Source organism: Pan troglodytes, chromosome 13 (genome assembly GCF_028858775.2).
Source record: "Pan troglodytes isolate AG18354 chromosome 13, NHGRI_mPanTro3-v2.0_pri, whole genome shotgun sequence".
Classification (NCBI taxonomy): domain Eukaryota; kingdom Metazoa; phylum Chordata; class Mammalia; order Primates; family Hominidae; genus Pan; species Pan troglodytes.
The window spans coordinates 98,706,755-98,729,198 of NC_072411.2; the positions used below are offsets into that span (position 1 = coordinate 98,706,755).

The 22,444-nt window shown below is 38.0% G+C and overlaps 1 protein-coding gene across 10 annotated transcripts in view; it reads left to right on the forward strand.

The window, feature by feature from the left end:
• Positions 1–22,444, forward strand: part of CCDC150 (coiled-coil domain containing 150) — a 93,091-nt gene that overhangs the window by 65,752 nt on the left and 4,895 nt on the right. For 9 of the 10 annotated variants that reach the window (XM_054679177.2, XM_016950256.3, XM_063790637.1 and 6 more), the window contains 6 exons: positions 6,703–6,810; positions 13,066–13,194; positions 14,065–14,234; positions 15,146–15,239; positions 16,085–16,254; positions 20,521–20,647. In XM_054679177.2, coding sequence (XP_054535152.1) covers positions 6,703–6,810; positions 13,066–13,194; positions 14,065–14,234; positions 15,146–15,239; positions 16,085–16,254; positions 20,521–20,647 — 798 coding nt within the window. Of the gene's footprint in view, positions 1–6,702; positions 6,811–7,650; positions 8,256–13,065; positions 13,195–14,064; positions 14,235–15,145; positions 15,240–16,084; positions 16,255–20,520; positions 20,648–22,444 lie in introns of those variants that run through there. The other variant, XM_024355002.3, reaches the window with a different exon arrangement.

Below are 22,444 nucleotides of genomic sequence, written 5' to 3' on the forward strand. Positions count from 1 at the left end.
ATTGCAAAAATTTTCTCCCATTCTGTAGGTTACCTGTTCACTCTGATGGTAGTTAGTTTATTTGGCTATGCAGAAGCTCTTTAGTTTAATTAGATCCCATTTGTCAGTTTTGGCTTTTGTTGCCATTGGTGTTTTAGTCATGAAGTCCTTGCCGAGGCCTATGTCCTGAATGTTATTGCTTAGGTTTTCTTCTAGGGTTTTTATGGTTTTAGGTCTAACATTTAAGTCTTTAATCCATCTTGAATTAATTTTTGTATAAGGTGTAAGGAAGGGATCCAGTTTCAGCTTTCTACATATGGCTAGCCAGTTTTCCCAGCACCATTTATTAAATAGGAAATCCTTTCCCCATTTCTTGTTTTTGTCAGGTTTGTCAAAGATCAGATGGTTGTAGATGTGTGGTGTTATTTCTGAGGGCTCTGTTCTGTTCCATTGGTCTATATATCTGTTTTGGTGCCAGTACCATGCTGTTTTGGTTACTGCAGCCTTAGTATAGTTGGAAGTCAGGTAGCATGATGCCTCCAGCTTTGTTCTTTTGGCTTAGGACTGTCTTGGCAATGCGGGCTCCTTTTTGGTTCCATATGAACTTTAAAGTAGTTTTTTCCAATTCTGTGAAGAAAGTCATTGGTAGCTTGATGGGGATGGCCTTGAATCTATAAATTACCTTGGGCAGTATGGCCATATGGCATTATGGAAGAACAAATGTTCTTCCATTTGTTTGTGTCCTCTTTTATTTTGTTGAGCAGTGGTTTGTAGTTCTCCTTGAAGAGGTCCTTCACATCCCTTGTAAGTTGGATTCCTAGGTATTTTATTCTCTTTGAAGCAATTGTGAATGGGAGTTCACTCATGATTTGGCTGTTTGTTATTGGTGTATAGGAATGCTTGTGATTTTTGCACATTGATTTTGTATCCTGAGACTTTGCTGAAGTAGCTTATCAGCTTAAGGAGATTTTGGGCTGAGACAATGGGGTTTTCTAAATATACAGTCATGTCATCTGCAAACAGGGACAATTTGACTTCCTCTTTTCCTAATTGAATACCGTTTATTTCTTTCTCTTGCCTGATTGCCCTGGCTAGAACTTACAATACTATGTTGAATAGGAGTGGTGAGAGAGGGCATCCCTGTCTTGTGCCAGTTTTCAAAGGAAATGCTTCCAGTTTTTGCCCATTCAGTATGATATTGGCTGTCAGTTTTTCATAAATATCTCTTATTATTTTGAGACAACGTTCCGTCAATACCTAGCTTATTGAGAGTTTTTAGCATGAAGGGTTGTTGAATTTTGTCAAAGGCCTTTTCTGCATCTATTGAGATAATCGTGGTTTTTTCATTGGTTCTGTTTATGTGATGGATTATGTTTATTGGTTTGTGTATGTTGAACCAGTCTTGCATCCCAGAGATGAAGCTGACTTGATTGTGGTGGATAAGCTTTTTGATGTGCTGCTGGATTTGTTTTGCCAGTATTTTATTGAGGATTTTCACATCAATGTTCATCAGGGATATTGGTCTAAAATTCTCTTTTTTTGTTGTGTCTCTGCCAGGCTTTGGTATCAGGATGATGCTGGCCTCATAAAATGTGTTAGGGAGGATTCCCTCTTTTTCTATTGATTGGGATAGTTTCAGAAGGAATGGTATCAGCTCCTCTTTGTACCTCTAGTAGAATTTGCCTGTGAATCCGTCTGGTCCTGGACCTTTTTTCGTTGGTAGGCTATTATTGCCTCAATTTCAGAGCCTGTTATTGGTCTATTTAGAAGTTCAGCTTCTTCCTGGTTTAGTCTTGGGAGAGTGTATGTGTCCAGGAATTTATCCATTTCTTCTAGATTTTCTGGTTTATTTGTGTAGAGGTGTTTATAGTATTCTCTGATGGTAGTTTGTATTTCTGTGGGATAGGTAGTGATATCCCCTTTATCTTTTTTTTATTGTGTCTATTTGATTCTTCTCTATTTTTTCTTTATTAGTCTTGCTAGCAGTCTATCAATTTTGTTGATCTTTTCAAAAAACCATCTCCTGGATTCCTTGATTTTTTTGAAGGGTTTTTTGTGTCTCTATCTCCTTCAGTTCTGCTCTGATCTTAGTTATTTCTTGCCTGCTGCTAGCTTTTGAATTTGTTTGCTCTTGCTTCTCTAGTTCTTTTAATTGTGATGTTAGGGTGTTGATTTTAGATCTTTCCCACTTTCTCTTGTGGGTATTTAGTGCTGTAAATTTCCCTCTACACACTGCTTTAAATGTGTCCCAGAGATTCTGGTACATTGTGTCTTTGTTCTCATTGGTTTCAAAGAACATCTTTATTTCTGCCTTAATTTTGTTATTTACCCAGTAGTCATTCAGCAGCACCAGGTTGTTCAGTTTCCATGTAGTTGTGCGGTTTTGAGTGAGTTTCTTAATGCTAAGTGCTAATTTGATTGTACTGTCATCTGAGAGACAGTTTGTTGTGATTTCTGTTCTTTTATATTTGCTGAGGAGTGCTTTACTTCCAACTATATGGTCAATTTTGGAATAAGTGTGATGTGGTGCTGAGAAGAATGTATATTCTGTTGATTTGGGGTGGAGAGTTCTGTAGATGTCTATTAGGTCTGCGTGGTGCAAAGCTGAGTTCAAGTCCTGGATATCCTTGTTAACCTTCTGTCTCATTGATCTGTCGAACATTGACAGTAGGGTGTTAGTCTCCCACTATTATTGTGTGGGAGTCTAAGTCTCTTTAAAGGTCTCTAAGAACTTCCTTTATGAATCTGGGTGCTCCTGTATTGGGTGTATATATATTTAGGATAGTTACCTCTTCTTGTTGAATTGATCCCTTTACCGTTATGTAATGGCCTTCTTTGTCTCTTTTGATCTTTGTTGGCTTAAAGTCTGTTTTATCAGAGACTAGGATTGCAACCCCTGCTTTTTCTTGGTTTCCATTGCTTGGTAGATCTTCCTCCATCCCTTTATTTTGAGTCTATTTGTGTCTCTGAATGTGAGATGGGTCTCCTGAATACAGCACACTGATGGGTCTTGACTCTTTATCCAATTTGCTAGTCTGTGTCTTTTAATTGGGGCATTTAGTCCATTTACATTTAAGGTTAATATTTTTATGTGTGAATTTGATCCTGTCATCATGATGTTAGCTGGTTATTTTGCCCATTAGTTGATGCAGTTTCTTCATAGCATCAATGATCTTTGCAATTTGGCATGTTTTTGCAGTGGCTGGTACTGGTTGTTCCTTTCCATGTTTAGTGCTTCCTTCAGGAGCTCTTGTAAGGCAGACCTGGTGGTGACAAAATATCTCAGCATTTGCTTGTCTGTAAAGGTTTTTATTTCTCCTTCACTTATGAAGCTTAATTTAGCTGGATATGAAATTCTGGGTTGAAAATTCTTTTCTTTAAGAATGTTGAATATTGGCCCCCACTCTCTGGCTTGTAGAGTTTCTCTGAGAGATCTGCTCTTAGTCTGATGGGCTTTCCTTTGTGGGTAACCCCACCTTTCTCTCTGGCTGCCGTTAACATTTTTTCCTTCATTTCAACCTTAGTGAATCTGACAATTATGTGTCTTGGGATTGCTCTTCTTGAGGAGTATCTTTGCGGTGTTCTCTGTATATCCTGAATTTGAATGTTGGCCTGTCTTGCTAGGTTGGGGAAGTTCTCCTGGATAATATCCTGCAGAGTGTTTTCCATCTTGGTTCCATGCTCCCTGTCACTTTCAGGTACACCAATCAAACGTAGATTTGGTCGTTTCACATAGTCCCATATTTCTTGGAGGCTTTGTTGATTTCTTTTTACTCTTTTTTCTCTAAACTTCTCTTCTCGCTTTATTTCACTGATTTGATCTTCAATCACTGATACCCTTTTTTCCACTTGATCGAATTGGCTATTGAAGCTTGTGTATGCATCACGTAGTTCTCGTGCCATGGTTTTCAGCTCCATCAGGTCATTTATGGTCTTCTCTACAATGTTTTTTCTAGTTAGCCATTCGTCTAATGTTTTTTCAAGGTTTTTAGCTTCCTTGCAATGGGTTCGAACATCCTCCTTTGGCTCGGAGAAGTTTGTTATTACCAACCTTCTGAAGTCTACTTCTGTCAGGTAGTCAAAGTCATTCTCTGTCCAGCTTTGTTCCGTTGCTGGTGAGGAGCTGTGATCCTTTGGGGGAGAAGAGGCACTCTGGTTTTTAGAATTTTCAGCTTTTCTGCTCTGGTTTCTCCCCATCTTTGTGCTTTTATCTACCTTTGGTCTTTGACGTTGGTGATCTACAGATGGAGTTTTCATGTGGATGCCCTTTTTGTTGATGTTGATGCTATTCCTTTCTGTTTGTTAGTTTTCCTTCTAACAGTCAGGTCCCTCAGCTGCAGGTCTGTTGGAGTTTGTTGGAGGTCCACTCCAGACCCTGTTTGCCTGGGTATCACCAGCGGAGGCTGCAGAACAGCAAATATGGCGCCTGATCCTTCCTCGGGAAGTTTTGTCCTGGTGGGGCACCCGGCTGTATGAGGTGTCAGTTGGCCCCTACTGGGAGGTGTCTCCCAGTTAGACTACATGGGGGTCAGGGACCCACTTGAGGAGGCAGTCTGTCTGTTCTCCGAGCTCAAACACTGTGCTGCGAGAACCACTGCTCTCTTCAGAGCTGTCAGACAGGGACGTTTAAGTCTGCAGAAGTTTCTGCTGCCTTTTGTTCAGCTATGCCCTGCCCCCAGAGGTGGAGTCTACAGAAGCAGGAGGTCTTGCTGAGCTGTGGTGGGCTCCGCCCAGTTCAAGCTTCCCTGACTGCTTTGTTTACCTACTCAAGCCTCAGCAATGGCGGACGCCCCTCCCCATGCCAGGCTGCTGCCTCAGACTTCTGCGTTAGCAGTGAGCAAGGCTCTGTGGGCGTGGGACCTGCCAAGCCAGGCACAGGATATAATCTCCTGGTGTGCTGTTTGCTAAGACTGTTGGAAAAGCACAGTATTTGGGCAGGAGTGTCCTGTTTTTCCAGGTACCATCTGTTACGGCTTCCCTTGGCTAGGAAAGGGAAATCCCCTGACCCCCCTTGCGCTTCCCAGGTGAGGCGATGCCCTGCCCTGCTTTGGCTCACCCGCTGTGGGCTGCACCCACTGTCCAACCAGTCCCAATGAGATGAACCAGGTACCTCAGTGAAAATGCAGAAATCACCCGTCTTCTGTGTCGGGCACGCTGGGAGCTCCAGACCAGAGCTGTTCCTATTTGGTCATCTTGGAACGGAATAGCCTAAAATCAGTATATTTAAGAGGGCATATTAAATAGGTACATTAGAGTTACATGTGTTAACATGGATGAATCTCATAAAACAATACTATATACTGTTTAGGGATACATATAAAGTTATTTTTTAAAGAATAGGAATGATACATTCAGCAAAATAGTTAACTGTAGGATAGAAGGAGATTTGGTTGGGATAGGCTACACAGAAGCTTTCAATTTTAACAGTAGTTTTTTTTTTTTTAAGTTCAGTGGTGGATAGATGGGATGATGGCATATATGTCTGAAAGATTTCCAGCACTGTTAAAGTTGTTTTTAAACATATGTCAGTTTGAGTTCTTTGGCCTCACTCTAATCTACCATTGGCCCCATCACTTAACCACTAGGATTTCAACATTGTGTTAGCTGCCTGGCCCCTATAAGCAACTGCATTTGTGACCTTAATTTAGAAGTTAGGTAAGAGCTTGGTTTACCTTGTTTTTTACAGTTAATTTCTTGTTGAACTATAGCATATATACTGAAAAGTACGCAGGGCACAGCCTGATGAATTTTTTATAAAGTAAATATAGCTATGTGATCAGCACTCAGATCAAGAAACAGAACATCCCTAACACCCAGTACCCTCTTCCAGTAACTGTCACCCACAAGGCTAATTAACCATCCTGATTTCTAACACCCCATTCAAATTTTAACAGTTGCTGAAAATGTCCAGTAGCTAGTGAAAGAGATGTTGGCACTCTACAGATAGGAAACAAGATATTGAGAGATGGAACTGTTGATTTAAATAAAATTTTGGATGAAAATTTTCCTGATTTAGGGGTAGGTTCGGTAATGTTAATTGTTGTGTGTGAATGGTTTGGGGATAAGAGGAAGCAAATATGGAAAAACGCATAATTTGGAGATTTATGAGTATATATTAAATGATTTTGTCCTCCAAAATGATAATTTTCTTTGAAGAGAGACTTGTGAGTATCATCTTTATGAATTAGTTTTAAAATATAATTCAACATATAAGAATTCCATTTATTCAACTTTTATAATATTGTGTCAGTGAAACACAAGACTCTATGCCTGTTCTCCACCCCATTCCATTCTTCTGGTCTGATATGTCTGCTTCTTGCACATTGACAGTTCTAATTATACACATTCAAAAGGGTTTTGAATGCCAAGTACCACAATTCAAATATATTAGCCACAAATTTTTGAATTATATTAGCCACAAAATCTCACTGTTATATTCATGAGTCATGTCCATCTGGAGGCCTATAAGCACTAGAAACCAAATGAGTTATCTCAGTACATTTAAATGGCTACAGAGTCTAAATCATTTTTTGCATGATTAAACTTAGGATTGCTTTTTGCAAGTTTTAAAGATTCTCTGTAATTTTTTTTTTTTTTTTTTTTTTTTTTTTTACAACTCATGACCCTTTTTCCCCCTTCTGGAGTATATAAATATGTGTAAATATATATGTTTAAATGTCTTTATTTTTTAAAATTCTTTTTGTATTTTTGTTTTTCCTCTAGATAAAAGTTAAACAGCTAGAAGAACAAGTACAGTCTTTTACTGACACCAGCTTACAGAATGATCATCTACGCAAGATGAATAAGTCTCTACAGACTAAATATGCTCAGGTGTGATTAATATCTACAAAAGCGGATTGCTGCTATATTTCGTTTTTAAGAAATTGTTTGATGTCTTTTTCCCCACTTTACCACACAATCCCAGAAAGATGAATATGCTGTCACTTGACTCAGTTTAACAAACTTTTTTTCAAGCACCTAGTACATACAGGGTTCTGCTAAAGCCTCAGAAATTGTAAAGATACCTGAAGCAGGATCGAGACATTCAACTTGCTTATTATAGTTAGGAAATGTACTCCATAAACTTTATTAGAGAATAGAAAGTTATGCTTTTCAGAAAAATAGATTGTATTACTGAACATTCATAGGGAGCATTATTATGAGTAGAATCAGTGAGAAATGCTTTCATAAAGGCAGTGCTTTTTAAACTTGAGCATTACAAATTTTGGCAGTTGTGAGGAACAAGTATCTTTGTTTTTTGAATTAAAGGCAAACTCAGAACTCAGTGCCAAGAGGGTACACCTGCAGCAGGCAGATGCTCACCTGAAAGAAGTATTGGTAATGAAAGTGCTTACTTGTCAGCATGGTGGCTCTTGAAGCTAAAAACCTTTCATAGTTCACATAATATTTTAACGAATGAATAGAAAAAGTTAAGCAAGATAACAAAAACATTTAGTGAAGAACATATCCCAGGAAAGTGTTACCAGAAGAAAGTAACTCATTTCAATTATTTACAAATTTAGCACGCATATCATTAGGTTATTTTTTAAATCGTTAACTCTTAATAAAAGCATATGTAACTTCTGTGTCTATGATATTTGTGTATCTATACCCCTGGTAACCAAGGAACTAAAATATGTTTTCAAATGGAATACTCATAGAGTTCTAACCACTTGACTCTGCTGATGAGTGATGAGGTCACAGAGTTGTTAAAGGAGGCCTCATTAGATGCGCTCTCTGACAGGGAAGTTGGCATAAGGTCTGTTTCTTTGCTGGGTCATATTTTACAGTGTGATCTCTTCACTCTGAAAGCAGAGAAACACATTTTCAATATATTTTCCATTACGGCTCCTTCTAGAACACTGTGTTGTTTCTCCTAGTAAAGGGGCTATTCCTTGAAAAATAACTCTAGGTTTAGCTGATTTTATTGTTTTTATTAATAATTGACGATGCCTCTAAGAAAAAGGAAATCTCCAGAGAGGCCTGCATCTTCAAAATCCCCCGAAATCTCTAGGTCCCATGTAAACAGTATAAAGGAAAGAACGTCATCAGTTGGTTTGCCTAGTGTTATTCCAAACTCTACACGCCGTGTGAGCTTTGCACCTAACCTGCCTTCTATGAAAACATCTCAGGATATTGGAGACTCTAGGATCTCTCTAAAGACTCTTTTGAATGCTATTAAAACCATGGAGGGAAGACTGGAAGGCAAAATAGAGATTCTAGCCTCAAGACCTTTAATAAATGATGAATCACCAAATTTTCTTAAACGGGACTCGGTAAGTGAAGACCACAAATTAAATCTTAAGGAAGTTTTAAATTTATACAAGAATGAAATATTAATCCAGAAATATAATGCTTGAAGATATGACTAACAAGGAAATAAGGTTCTTCACAAATAGAAAAAAGACTAATATAGATTGAAACCATTATCCTAGCCATCACATAATTAGTTTTAGACATAGAACATTTGGCATAACAGTAACTACTGAGTTTTTTATATAATTTTGATTTTTTAAAAAATTCAAAATTTCTACCTAATCTTAACATTTGAGCTAAAATGCTTGGATAAAGCCTCATTTTCAAATAGAAAATTAATTCAAGAAACCCCAAGAAATTTAACATTGGAAAATATTTTCTTGAGAAAACTTATTAGAGCATTCATCTTTATCTGATATTTAGAAATAGAAAATACTATAGCTTATCTTCTAGAGTGGGCTACTATTACTGGAAGGAGGGCTGTGAGTGTTAGTTGTCCAGGTCCTTGGTGTTTTGAACAAAGAATTGAAAAAATCGCGCAAAGTAATGAAGGAAGCAGTGAAAGCAGGGATTTATTAAAACAATGAAAGAACCCCATAGGGTGTGGAGTTTTCTGGGTTTTAAGTACTCCTTTTGAGGTCCCTATGGCTACCTCTTATCTGGATGAAGGATTTGGCCTGTGGCTAATTAAAGGCTCAGGTGAATTGATGCCCTATGCTGATGAAGGGATGGCCCATGCTTGGCTCGGGGCCAATCCAAGACACGCTCCCTTTCCATCTGAGACATGGTGGAAGCGGGAGGAGTGTAGGGAGAGTAGTAGCCTTTGATCCTTTGCTACTTGCTGGGGAGATGGGGTTTTTCCTTTTGGTGTAGCTTTTGTAAGTTGGTGTTAATTGGACTTAGCTTCCCTGTCCCAAGACCCAGGTGTTTTCCTTTTGATCCAGCTTTGGGAAGTCAGCAAAAATTGGCCTCACTTTTCCTGTCCCCAGACCTTGGTGTTTTTCCTTGATCCAGCTTTAGGAAATCAGCATGAATTGGCCTTAAGTTCCCTGCCTCCAGACCCTATTCTCCTGCCTCACTACTATTTAGATGTCTTCTGTAAACATCTAGTGGCATTTTTGCATTTATATGTGTGTATATACATACTGATATATACATACACTTAAAAAACTGGTAGAATTTTTAAAATGATATTCTTGTATACTTTTCTAGAACAAAATTCAGTAGATTATCAGGACCTGTAAGTTGCCGTCTTTTGCACTTTTCTGGGATCCTTTTCTGTAGAAAAAGTTAAATATTTTAAATGTTACAGGTTCAAGTTTAAGGATGTTTTATAACGTTGAGGTAGATGTGGGGAAAAGACATCCTCCTTTGTTACCGTTGGGATTATGAAACAGTACAACTTCCTATGGAGTTCCTATGCCTTCCTATGGAGGGCAATTTAGCAATATTTATCACAACTTTGACCCTACAATTGTCCTTCTAGGACTTTTTCCTACCGATATACTGGCTTGTACACATGACATGTATACAAGGTCACTTACTGAAGTATTGCTGGCTAATAGCAACAGAGGAAGCAACCAAAATCTTATCAATAAGAGACTGGCTAAATAATAGTTTGTATCCATACTGCTTCAAGATATATATATATATTATTAGGTTTAAACAATAAAAGTTCAGAAGAGTATATGTAATATTTTACTATTTGGATGTAAAAAGGGTGGGGAGATAAAGAATATATATGTATGTATTCACTTGTATAAGCATAGACTGTCTAAAATGACCCATAATAAACTGGCAACATTATTTTTGAGGAAGGAGACTGGGCGGCTGGGATGTTTTTCACTTAATCTTTTTGTACTTTAAAAATAATGTGAATGTACTACCTATCCAAAATAGTTTGATGAACGTTTTCTTTTCAACAAAACTGAAAGCAGAGAAAGGACAGTCTTTTCAACAAACGGTGCCGGGATAATTGGATATCCATATGCAAAAACAAAATATCTTTGCTCCATGCCTCACAAAATGTATAAAAATTAAAATGGATCATAGATCTAAATGTAAACCCTGAAACTGTAAAACTTTTAGAAGAAAACATAGGAAGAAATCTTTATGATCTTGGATTACACAAAGATTTCTTAGATTTGATATCAAAAGCATGATCCATAAAGGGACAAAAATGATAAATTGGAGTTTATCAAAATTGACAACTTATGCTCTTCAGAAACATTAAGGGAATGAAGAGACAAGCTACAGACTGGGAGGAATTATTTGCAAATCACATATCTGATTAAGGCCTTGTTTCCAGAAGGTACTACAAATAATTTTTAAGATTTAAATACTAAGAAGAAAACCTAAGAAAAAGAATAGGCAAAAATTTAAACAGTTTCTTCAGCAAAGTTATGTGGCTGGTAAATAAGTGCTTGAAAAGGAGTTAAGCATCAGTCATTAGGGAAATGCAAATAAAATCACAGTGAGATACTACCACACACCTATTATTGGTACAGCCACTTTAGAAAATAGTTTGGGAATTTCTTTAAAAGCGAAACATACTACCACCATATGACCCAGTCAGTGCACTACTAAGTATTCACCAAAGACAAATGAAAGTATGTCTCCACAGAGACTTGTACACAGGTGTTCACAACAGCTGTATTTGTAATAACTTAAAACTGGAAACAACTTAAGTGTCCACCAGGTGAATGGATAACTAAATTGTGATGTCCCTACAATAGAATACTAAGCAACAGAAAGAACTATTGATACATGCAGCAGATTGAATAACTCTCAAAATAATTACACTGAGTGAAAGAAGTTATTCAAAAAAAGAGTGCATACAATACAATTCCATATAAAATTCTAGAAAATACAAACTCATATATTGTAACAGAAAACAGATGAGTGGTTACCTGTGAGAATCACCAGAAGTGTGGGAATAGAGAGAGACAGAAGGGGAAGATTACAAAGGAGCATAAGGAAACTTTTGGAGATGATGGAAATGTTCAATATCTTAATTATTGTTTCAAAGTCTTATACATATGTCAAAACTTATCAAAATGTACACTTTAAGTATGTGTAGCTTATTGTATGTCAGTTATACCTCAGAAAAGCTGTTAAAAAAGAAAAATCATATATTACCTATTCAAAAATGTATTAAATGTTTAAAATAACATTTTTTTTTTTTTTTTTTTGAGACAGAGAGTCTCGCTGTGTCGCCAGGCTGGAGTACAGTGGCGCCATCTTGGCTTGGCTCACTGCAACCTCTGCCTCCTGGGTTCAAGCGATTCTCGTGCCTCAGCCTCCCAAGTGGCTGGAATTACAGGCGCCTGCCACCACGCCCAGCTAATTTATTTTTTATTTTTATTTTTATTTTATTTTTTTGTATTTTTAGTAGAGACAGGGTTTCACCACGTTGGCTAGGATGGTCTCCATCTCCTGACCTCATCATCCACCTGCCTTGGCCTCCCAAAGTGCTGGGATTACAGGGGTGAGCCACCACACCCAGCCTAAAGTAACATTCTTGACAGAACTGTAGAAATAGAGAACAAATTACTGTACATCAGTGTAGTATGGGAAAGAAAAGAACAAATTAGTGGTTGCCAGAGGACAGGATGAGTTTTTGGAGGGAAGAGTGAATACAGAGATAGCACAAGGGAATTCTTTTCTGGTGATGGAAATTTTGTGTCTTGACTGTGGCAGTGGCAGTCATGTGAATATGTAAATAGGATCAAATTGCATGGAACTGTGTGCATGCACATATACATATGCATCCACACATAGATGAATGAAGGTTGAAAAAATGGCAAAAATTGAATAAATAAATTATGTAATCTAGTTAGTCAAGTTAACAATAATGTATGCATGTCAATTTCCTGGTTTTGATGTTGAACTACAGAGATATGAGATGTCAGCAAAAGAAGCAGGATAAAGGGGCGGGGCGTGGTTTCTCGCGCCTGTAACCCCATCACTTTGGGAGGCCAAGGTGAGCAGATCACGTGAGGTTAGGAGTTCGAGACCAGCCTGACAAACATGGTGAAACCCCTTCTCTACTAACTACAAAATTTAGGTTGGTATGATAGTGCACACCTGTAATCCCAGCTACTTGGGGAGGCTGAGTCAGGAGAATCGCTTGATCCCAGAAGGTGGAGGTTGCAGTGAGCCCAGATCATGCCATTGCACTCCAGCCTAGATGACAGAGTGAAATTCAGTCTCAAAAAAAAAAAAAAAAAGCAGGATGAAGGGTACATCGGACTCTGCACTATTTTTGCAACATCCTGTGAGCCTAAAATTATGAAGTAAAAAGTTTAAAAAGGGTAATATTTAAAATAGTATGATTATCTGAACTGATGGTGTGGCTCTACCAAAACTGTTTCAAGGATATGAGGTTCTAATACTATACTTCTAATTAGGATTCATTCTGCTGTAACACTGTTTTCTTGAATTTTCTTGTATTTCTTTCTAAATACACTATTTAGTATTTATACATCTTTGCTTTTATAATATCAATTTGTGCTTTTTAAAATATTTTCAAAAGGAAGCTAGTCTCATAATAATTTCTCTCCCATTTTACATCTCAGCTTCATAGATAAGTCTTATTCTCCCTATTCTTGTGTTTTCATGGAGATTAATGTATTAGATTTGTCTATGTCTATTCACACAGATATTTTTGTTGTAGTTTCCTTTAAAGGAATAAGCAGCTAATAAAGATGGGTTTTATTTATAGTAGTGAATAAATATATTTAAACATTTAAAATTTGGTTTCTAAATTTCTATGTCTTATTCTAATCACTGATTTGTAATGTTATTTATTGTTTCTTTTTTCCTACTTAGGTGAAATCTATTCTTGAAAGAAGTAAAGAGGAGCTGTCCCGAACAGTGAAGTGTCGTAATGCGGCCCTGAAAGAGAGTCAGAAGTTGAAAGAAGACCTCGAGGCTGTGGAGGACAGGGAAAACAAGAAGGCAAGGAATCAGTCCCTTCTGACCGTCTGTCACTGAGAAGAAGCACTTATGAAATCTTTCATGAGCCATATGTTTCGCTTTCTTGCTTCCATTAGTAAGAATAAGGATTGATCAGGGGAGGATTTCTTTTTCTGGAGAAAAGATAATTTTAGAATAGTTTAAAATTTTTCCCTTAAAAATACATTATATGTATATAACTCCCAATGTTTTTTTTTTTAACTTTCTGTCTTAAATACTCAAAAGAGAAAGTTCTAATTTTTTCTTTTGAAACACATCTGATCTTGGTAATAATAACCTTTATAGTTATGTTTTATTAATGTGGTGTAAGATTTCTATGATGCTTTCTCCTTAACAGTGTGTGTATGCTTAGTGGGAATAGAGGTCACATCCCAAACTTCTCTTTGTCAGCAAGTGCTGGATTTTGTCTCTCTGAGGAGGGCTGTGAGTTACCTCATTCTTCAGCAGCTTCCACTTTCTCTTACAGTCTTTTTTTCTCAGATAATTCTAATGCGTTTCAGATGTATTATTCTCATCTGACCCCATCAGAAGACAGCTGAGAGGCCAGCCTGGCACCACCTCTGGACGCAGGTTGTGCTGAGTCAGGCCTCTCTGATTAATGTGTATGCTGTAACATGACCACAGTTGGGAAGCTGCAGAGTTCACCATAGGATCTGGGGATCAGCTTTTCTTTTTCTCAACAATAACTTAAGAAACCACCTAAAAATAAAATATACTTTAATTATTCCCACTAGCATCCTACTGTGTCTGCTTGTCTGCTTTCCATGCTCTTTCCTGGGAGTAATGAGATCCGCAAGCAGAAGAGTAACCAGAAGGGATCAAATGTCTTTGTGTTGTTTCATTTTCTGTTAGGTGGGAAACTTTCAGCGACAATTGGCAGAAGCTAAAGAAGACAACTGCAAAGTCACAATCATGTTGGAGAATGTGCTGGCTTCTCACAGTAAGATGCAAGGTGCTCTGGAGAAAGTACAAATAGAGCTTGGGCGGAGAGATTCAGAGATTGCAGGCCTCAAGAAAGAAAGGTACCTGTGGTTTTTTTTCCCTGTCATTGGTATTGCTGGATTGTACTAAGGAGCAGTGTCAAGTCAATAAATGAAGTCACTTTATGTAGCTTCCTTTACAAAAAAAAAAAAAATTGTAAAATGATATGTTGAAAGAATTCCTAAGTTAGAGAAAATTTAGAATTAGAAATAAATACTATTTCCAAAAATTCAAAATGCCCCTATTGTGTAGTGATGTGAAGGAATTTCTAGACTATATATCCTAGAAATTCACTAGCTGTACTGTTGTTTTACCCTTGCTTTCTGCACCATGTAAACCTAATTCTTTCCTTGCTTCTACAGAATAGTAACTGTCAAGATAATTGAAACTACGTACATACTTTAGTTTGAATTAATTATCCATTTATTACTATCCTGTTTCAAGATTAATAATTATTTTAGGTGAATCATTCTGAGAACCACTTCTAGCCATGTTTTATAAGTAAATTCCTTCATAGAATGTTTCAAAAATTAAATAAAATTTCCATTTAGGTTAAAGAATAAATGGTCTGAGTTTAATAGGGCATATTGCCTCTATGTTATGAGAGAACAAGTGAGTTTTCTTTTTTCTTTTTTTACATTACATATTGTTTATCTTTTTTACATAGTATGAAAGTATATTGCCTTTACATTTTTAAAAGGTCAAGGGAATGGTATTAAAAATACTATTCACAATAAATTTATAAGTGGCTGTTATATGTAGATGCAAAAATCTCAACAGCAAGTCAATCTTTGTAAAGGCAATATATTTTGTACTAGTGATATTTACTAGTGATATATAAATATGATGCTATTTGAGCTTCTTAGAAGAAAAGTGTTCTGTAACTCCCAAATGGTATCATTCCTACATGATTCTTTTCTGTAGTCACTCTTTTTGTGCTTTTTATTTTTAGGGATCTCAATCAACAGAGGGTGCAGAAGCTGGAAGCTGAAGTGGACCAGTGGCAGGCCAGGATGCTTGTCATGGAGGACCAGCACAACAGTGAGGTTGGAGCCAGGCTTTAAAAAATGATAACATCGATAATTTTAGTTTTATTGGGATATTACTGTTTTTGGGAAAATGAAGTGAAACTATCAGGTAAATGTTTTTTTTAATCAAGTCTGAGTTTTGAACAGTGACATATCTACAAATGGGAAATTGACCTGTCTTACAATGAGTCACTTATTGGCAAACCAGTACCACAATAATGACTAAACTCTTTGTCTTATATGGTCTTATATGGTCTACATTTTTATTCGTTTATTAACGCACAAAAAATTTCAGAAGTTAATAGGCTTAGAAAATATAGTCTGTCAGAAACAGCTGGAGTGATCCCACTATTAATAAGGAGTCACCTACACACACATGTGCTCACAGGTATATATGTGCTTACATGCATACATATCTATATGCACATATATAAAATACACATGGATATTTCATAAATAAGGTTTTTTTTCTGTAAGAATCTATAAGAAACAGTGGACAGGTTTTTTTCTTCAAGGGAGTGAGACCAGAAAGTCATAGGATCAGGAAGGGTAATTTAGTTTAAAATTTAAAAAATTAGGATAAATTAAGCTGGGTCTGTTTTCCAAAGTTCTCTGGTGACCAATGGAGCATGCCCTTCCCATTGCCTTCTAAGTGTTTCCTGAGCAATGTCTCTAATGAGTTCTCATTCATATACATATATATATATATATATTCCAGGCAGCTGGAATCTTTGCTTCTGGTTCCAACTAATTATTGTTTCAATGGTACTTGATGATAGAATGTGAGGAGTGATTACACAGTGTTATGGACTTCTTGCATCTGTCCATTACAGTGGAATTGAAAACGTGCTTCTCTCTTTCAGATTGAATCTCTACAAAAAGCTCTAGGTGTAGCTAGAGAAGACAACAGGAAACTTGCTATGAGTCTGGAACAAGCTCTCCAGACAAATAATCATCTGCAAACAAAGCTAGATCACATTCAAGAGCAATTGGAAAGCAAAGAACTTGAGCGACAGAATTTGGAAACCTTCAAGTAAGAGCATTATAGTTGCAGTAAAATTAGGGAAGCACCTCTGGAGGAGTAAGTCACATTCCCATAAATGGCTCATTCACATAAATCAGTTAAACTCTTTTCTCCTACTTTGCCCTAGTACTTCCAGCAGAGCCATGTTAAGAACCAGGCATAGCTGAGCACCAGCAGGTAATAGCTGGCTAGAGCATGATCATTTGACTCTCCTTCTCAGCTCTTCCTTCATCCACTATCTAGCTGCTGCTTTACTCAAAGGTTAAATCAAAACTTAAAGAATATTGATTAGAAGGGACATTCGCATGTTTCTATGAAGGCTTTTCTATTAACAGCTTATATGTCCTTTAAAGGCAGATTTAGACAAGAAAAAACATCAGCCTGGGTGGAATGACTCCATCTAAGCAGATGTTAAGCCATTAAATGTTTTCAGTTTTGACCTGAGATTACTTAGATCAGACTTATCCAGTTCAGGTCAAATGACTAAAGTTTTGCCTTAAATTATACCTAGGTAAATATTTAGATAATAATAGCATCCCATGAAAATTTATACTTAAGGGAAATGCAGTGTGCACGTACATCTTTATTCCTTTTTATTTATTTATTTGAGACTGGGTCTCGCCCTGTTGCCCAGGCTGGAGTTCAGTGGTGTGATCATGGCTCACTGCAGCCTCTACTTCCTGGGCTCGTGCAGTTCTCCCACCTGAGCCTCCTGAGTAGCTGGAACTACAGGCATGCATCACCACACCTGGCTAATTTTTTTTTTTAAGAGATAGGGTTTCTCCATGTTGCCCAGGGTGGTCTCAAAACTCCTGGGCTCAAACAATCCACCTGCCTGGCCTCCCAAAGTGCTGGGATTACAGGCATGAGCCACTGTTCTCAGCCTAGATATTTATTATTTTCAATTAGTGAGCATGTTGATACAGGAAAGAGGTACAAGCTAAAGCAGAGATGGTATTTTCCAGATATATGATCTCTGCAAATTTTATATTCAGCTGAAATGTTACTGCCTTAAGACTGTTCCATATTGTGTTTATGTAGTCGTTGGCAGCATCATTTAAAACTCTCCAATGTCAGTTTAGGTAATTATGATTTAGAGAGCTAGTAATTGTTTCAAAGCCTGAAAATTATTTAGGTGACTATAAAATGTAGTCCCTGCCACTACTGCTTAAAACAAGCAAAACCAAAGGGAAAAAAAAATGGTTAGGTCATTTACAGGAAAAGGATGAGGTGAGAGTTAGAGGTCTCCTTGCAGCATTTGCTTCAGGATTTACCCTTATGCCATTGCTTATGATAATAGTTTGTATTTTCATCAAAGGTGAATCAACCTTCTTTACTTGAGATCTTTGAACCTCCTGAAATCATATGCAGAACTGTATTTATCAGTGCACATGGTTAGGAAGACAGAGCAGGTTTTGGAGAACTTGCTGGGTTTCAGGTACAGTTACTTAATTTAGACTTAGAAATGCAGGCTTAGTTCTAAGAAGAGGCTACTAGTTGGAATTCATCTCCATAAAGATAAAAGCTAAACGCTGGGTGCGGTGGCTCACACCTGTAATCCCAGTACTTTGGGAGGCCAAGGTGGGCGGATCACAAGGTCAGGAGATCGAGACCATCCTGGCCAACATGGTGAAACCCCATCTCTACTAAAAATACATGCCTGGGTGTGGTGGTGTATGCCTGTAGTCCCAGCTACTCGGGAGGCTAAGGCAGGAGAATCGCTTGAACCTGGGAGGCAGAGGTTGCAGTGAGGTTGCAGTGAGATCAGGCCACTGCACTCCAGCCTGGGTGACAGAGCAAGACTCCATCTCAAAAAAATAAAAAGATAAATAAAGCTTTGGTGTGGGTTAGACTGCCATGGGAAAAGTATAGAGAGAGAACCAAGGTCAGAACTTGGAGATGTGCTGCATTTCAGGTAGAAGGTGAACAGAGGCCACAGAAGGATCCAGAGAAGGAGCATTTAGTGGAGGTAAGGAAAGAGTTGGTAGAAGGTAGTATCACCAGAGTCAAACACAAGTGAGTCAGATGCTGCAGAGTCAAAGAGACCATAGAGGAAGCCACTGGGTTTTGCAACAGGTATCTACCAATCATCCTCCAGATGGCCAGTTTCTGTAGATATAGAAGATCACAAAGAGTAAGTGATTGATGAGGAAAGGCAGGCAAAGAGGACAATGGTGAAGATAAAGAAGATCAGATAGCAGCTCAAGAGCATAACATGAAGAAAAGTTATTCTGCTGCTGCCCTGTTTTTAGAATGGGAGGAACTGGACCATGATTAAAGATTATGGAAAAGAACTCAATCGAACTGGAGAAAAGAGAGAGTATAAGCGGAAGGGTTATCTTTAAAGATGAGGTTGGACATTTCTTCCTTTGGGACTAGAGGGAAGCAGAAGCTGAGTGAGTCTTCAGAAGACTGTTAAGGAGGCTGATTGGTAGATGGTCTGAGATTTTCCTTAGAAGAAAAAAGAGCAAGATGAATACATTCTAGAGATCTGCTATATAACATAGGGCTATAATGAACAACAGTATATTGTATGCTTAAAATTTGTTAAGAGGGTAGATCTCATGTTAAATGTTCTTACCTCAGTAAAAAGAAGAAGAAAGTAAGAGTTGAAGTTGAAGTGCTATGTAGGGGCTCAGGGCAGAGGTAGAGACTTGAGAGAAATTTTAAAATGAAAAATTAAAGTTAATAAAAAATTTAATTTAAAAATCTAAAATTTAGAATTTAAATTTTTAGAGCTAGATGATGATGATGACAGTAGCTAACATTTGTTACATGCTCATGATATATTGGGTAATATGCTAAGGACTTCACATGCATTATTTCCTGTAGTACAAACTATTACCCTATGATGGTGGTTACTGTTGTTATTCCCATTTTGAAGATAAGGAAACAAGCAGGGGAAGGTGGTGTACCATACTCAAGGTCAGACATCATCTTACTAGAGCTGGGATTAGATCCAGGCAGCAGCAGGCTGACTCCAAAACTTATAGTCTTAATCATTTTGATATAATCACAATAAATTTAAAGGCAATTTAGAAAGTTTCTTATAATTTTCAAAATACAGCACTGTAAAAATGATGGTTTTCTCTTTCTATATCTCCATGAATTTTTTGCTCATTTTTCAGATTGAGGTGTGGGCATGGGGAGGAGTGTGGGAATATAAGAAATAACCATAATTATATCCAATGACTTCAGGATCTCCATCCCTTTATGCTGTGCCTTGAGGACAGGTGTCAGCAACTTTTTAGATGTGATGTACCAAAGTATATTGATACATTCCTGCCTGGGGTACTGGAGGGACAGTTGCAGTTACCACCTGCAAGTCTCATGTATAGACCAAGCCACTGAATGCTGCCAAGTGGAGAAACTGAATCCATTAGTAGATGTGCTTTCAGAGACACGTGGAGAACATGGATATATTATACAAATAAGAGCAAGAGATGGTCAGGAGGAGAGAGAGGGAAAATGGTGATTTCATGGCAGGGCAGGCTCCTCCTATCCTTTGAGAAAGAACCAATAACTCAAGAGTAATCATACAGTAAGTCATTATCAGCTAGATCAGAGAATGTTAAAGCTGGAATAAGCCTAGTAATTGTTTAAATCCGTTTAGTCCTTTTTGGAGTCACTTATCCTTTTAAAAGTCAGAAGCTACGGACTCAGCTACACTCCCTAACACACACACATTTTGCATATTATTTCAGGCAATTCCAGCATCCTCAGAAGATTAATCATGGGTCTTGACCAAGGAGTTCAAGTTAGGAATGCTGATCTAATTTAAGGCTCTCAGTTTAAAGATAAGGAAACAATATTATTACAAGTTAAAACTTAAGTAGTAAATAGCTGCTAGCAAAAAGACATCATCTTACTAGAGCGGAGATTACAATCCAGGCAGCAGCAGGCTGACTCCAAAACCCATAGTCTTAATCACTTTGCTATAATGTTTTGTTTGAAAAGACAAAGGCAAGAGAAAAGACAAAAGCAAGTATCTCTTAAAGTGTTTCTTCTTCCTCCAATATTTTTCTTCGATGTGAGTTTTTTACTCGTTTGGTTGGATCTCTTTATGTAGAATTAATGTTTTTTAATGCTACAGGTAAATTCACTTCTTTTTTCTTCTGTTAATGAGCTCCAAATTAGTGAGGTTCACCAGGCTACTGATAGGCTGCTTGTTTATAAATCACCACCTTTTGGAGAGTTGCATACTCCCCTCCAAAGCTTTCTTACCTCCTAAAATGATTTCTAAAGGTGACTTATCACCTCTCTTCTTCAAAACAGAGACCGGATGACTGAAGAGTCCAAAGTGGAAGCAGAATTGCATGCTGAACACATAGAAGCTCTAAGAAAGCAGTTTCAAACCGAGAGAGAAACTGCAAAGAAAGTGGCACAACGGGAAGTGGCTGAGGTATAGTCATGAGAAAAGTTTCTCTTTTGGTGAATGCCTCTTAGGATAAGCAGCTCAAGGATTTCAGAGAATGGCTACAGTTGTTCTTTGACTCCTCTCATCCCCCTTTGATCAGCAGGCCAGATGTAATTAAGACCTCTCTGTAAAGCAACACACAAGAAAAAAGTTTCTGACATAATTCTCTGCCTGACAAAGGTGTGCCTTGATGGGAGATTTTCCATCAGAGAGTGATAAGCAAGAGGGATAGAGGAATAAGGAGACTGCCATTTGATAGACAGAAGAGAAATCATCTGTCTTCTCAGTTCATTTAACTGGCATCTATTCTGCATCTACCATTTCCTGAGAGGCACAGAGAAAACAGTAGAAGATATGGTCCATGCCCTAGTGTGTGCCAAATGACTCTTGTTTGGGATCTCCACTCCAGAAATGAGATATATAGGGAAAACATCAGAGAACTTTCTTGGGTAGCAGAGGCTGTGTACAACTTTGAAGGAATTCAAAGTAAGAGAAAGTTTATTTTAGGCCATTTGGTTGATAGAAGAAGAGAAGCTTAATGAGAGTACAGGATTGAGACTAGCAGAAATGGCAGGGCTGGACACCTTATGAAACAGCACAGGCCACGCTTACTTACAAAAATGAACAGGACATGGGAGCAGATGAAAAGTAGCCTCTCTTGATTAGAGCAGAGACTTTGGAAAATGTTAGAGAGAGAGTGTTAGCTTAAATGGGACCGCCTGATGGATGGCCTTAGTTATAGAAATGTTGAATGTGTACTCTTAGGTAGAAACGGAGCACTATGGGTTTCTGAGCAGGGGGTGGTATGATAGAAGCATGAGTTTAGGAAGGTTAATGTAACAGCAGAGGACAGTAGAGGATAATGAAGAGAAACTGGAGGCATGGAGGCTCGAGAAAACTATAACAGTTAATTCGAGTATTAGATGATTAGGGCCAAGCAAAGTAGTTCAGTTGAAAATAGAAAACAATTAAGTCAGAAAGCCCATTTTAATAGAAAAATCATCAAACAGGCCAGGCGAGGCGGCTCATGCCTGTAATCCCTGCACTTTGGGAGGCTGAGGCAGGTGGATTACCTGAGGTCAGAAGTTTGAGACCAGCCTGGCCAACATGGTGAAACTCCATCTCTACTAAAAATACAAAAATTAGCTGGGTGTGGTGGCAGGCGCCTGTAATCCCAGCTATTCAGGAGGCTGAGGCACAAAAATCGCTTGAACCCGGGAGGCGGAGCTTGCAGTGAGCCGAGATGGCGCCACTGCACTCCAGCCTGGGCGACAGAGTGAGACTCCGTCTCAAAAAAAAAAGAAAAAGAAAAAAATTATCAACCAGACATTAAATGTTGTATCCTGGAGAGGGAGGGATTAAAATAATTCCTTGGTTGGCATGGCTGGTCTGTGTTTCACCAAATTTGTTACATTTAGCAGTTGCGATTAGACCATTCACAAAATCAAACTCAAATAATGGTATATAAAACAATTTTGTGAATTGCAAAGCACTATATAAATACAAATGTTATAAAAAGCAAATTCTGCTTTTTATAGAAGAATTAGGGAACATAAAGGTGTGCTAAATGTAGAAATGTACCTTTAGTCGGAGATCATTGTTAAGAATACTTACAGCCGGGCACAGTGGCTCATGCCTGTAATCCCAGCACTTTGGGAGGCTGAGGCAGGGGGATCACGAGGTCAGGAGATCAAGACCATCCTGGCTAACACGGTGAAACCCTGTCTCTACTAAAAATACAAAAAATTATCCAGGCATAGTGGTGGGTGCCTGTAGTCCCAC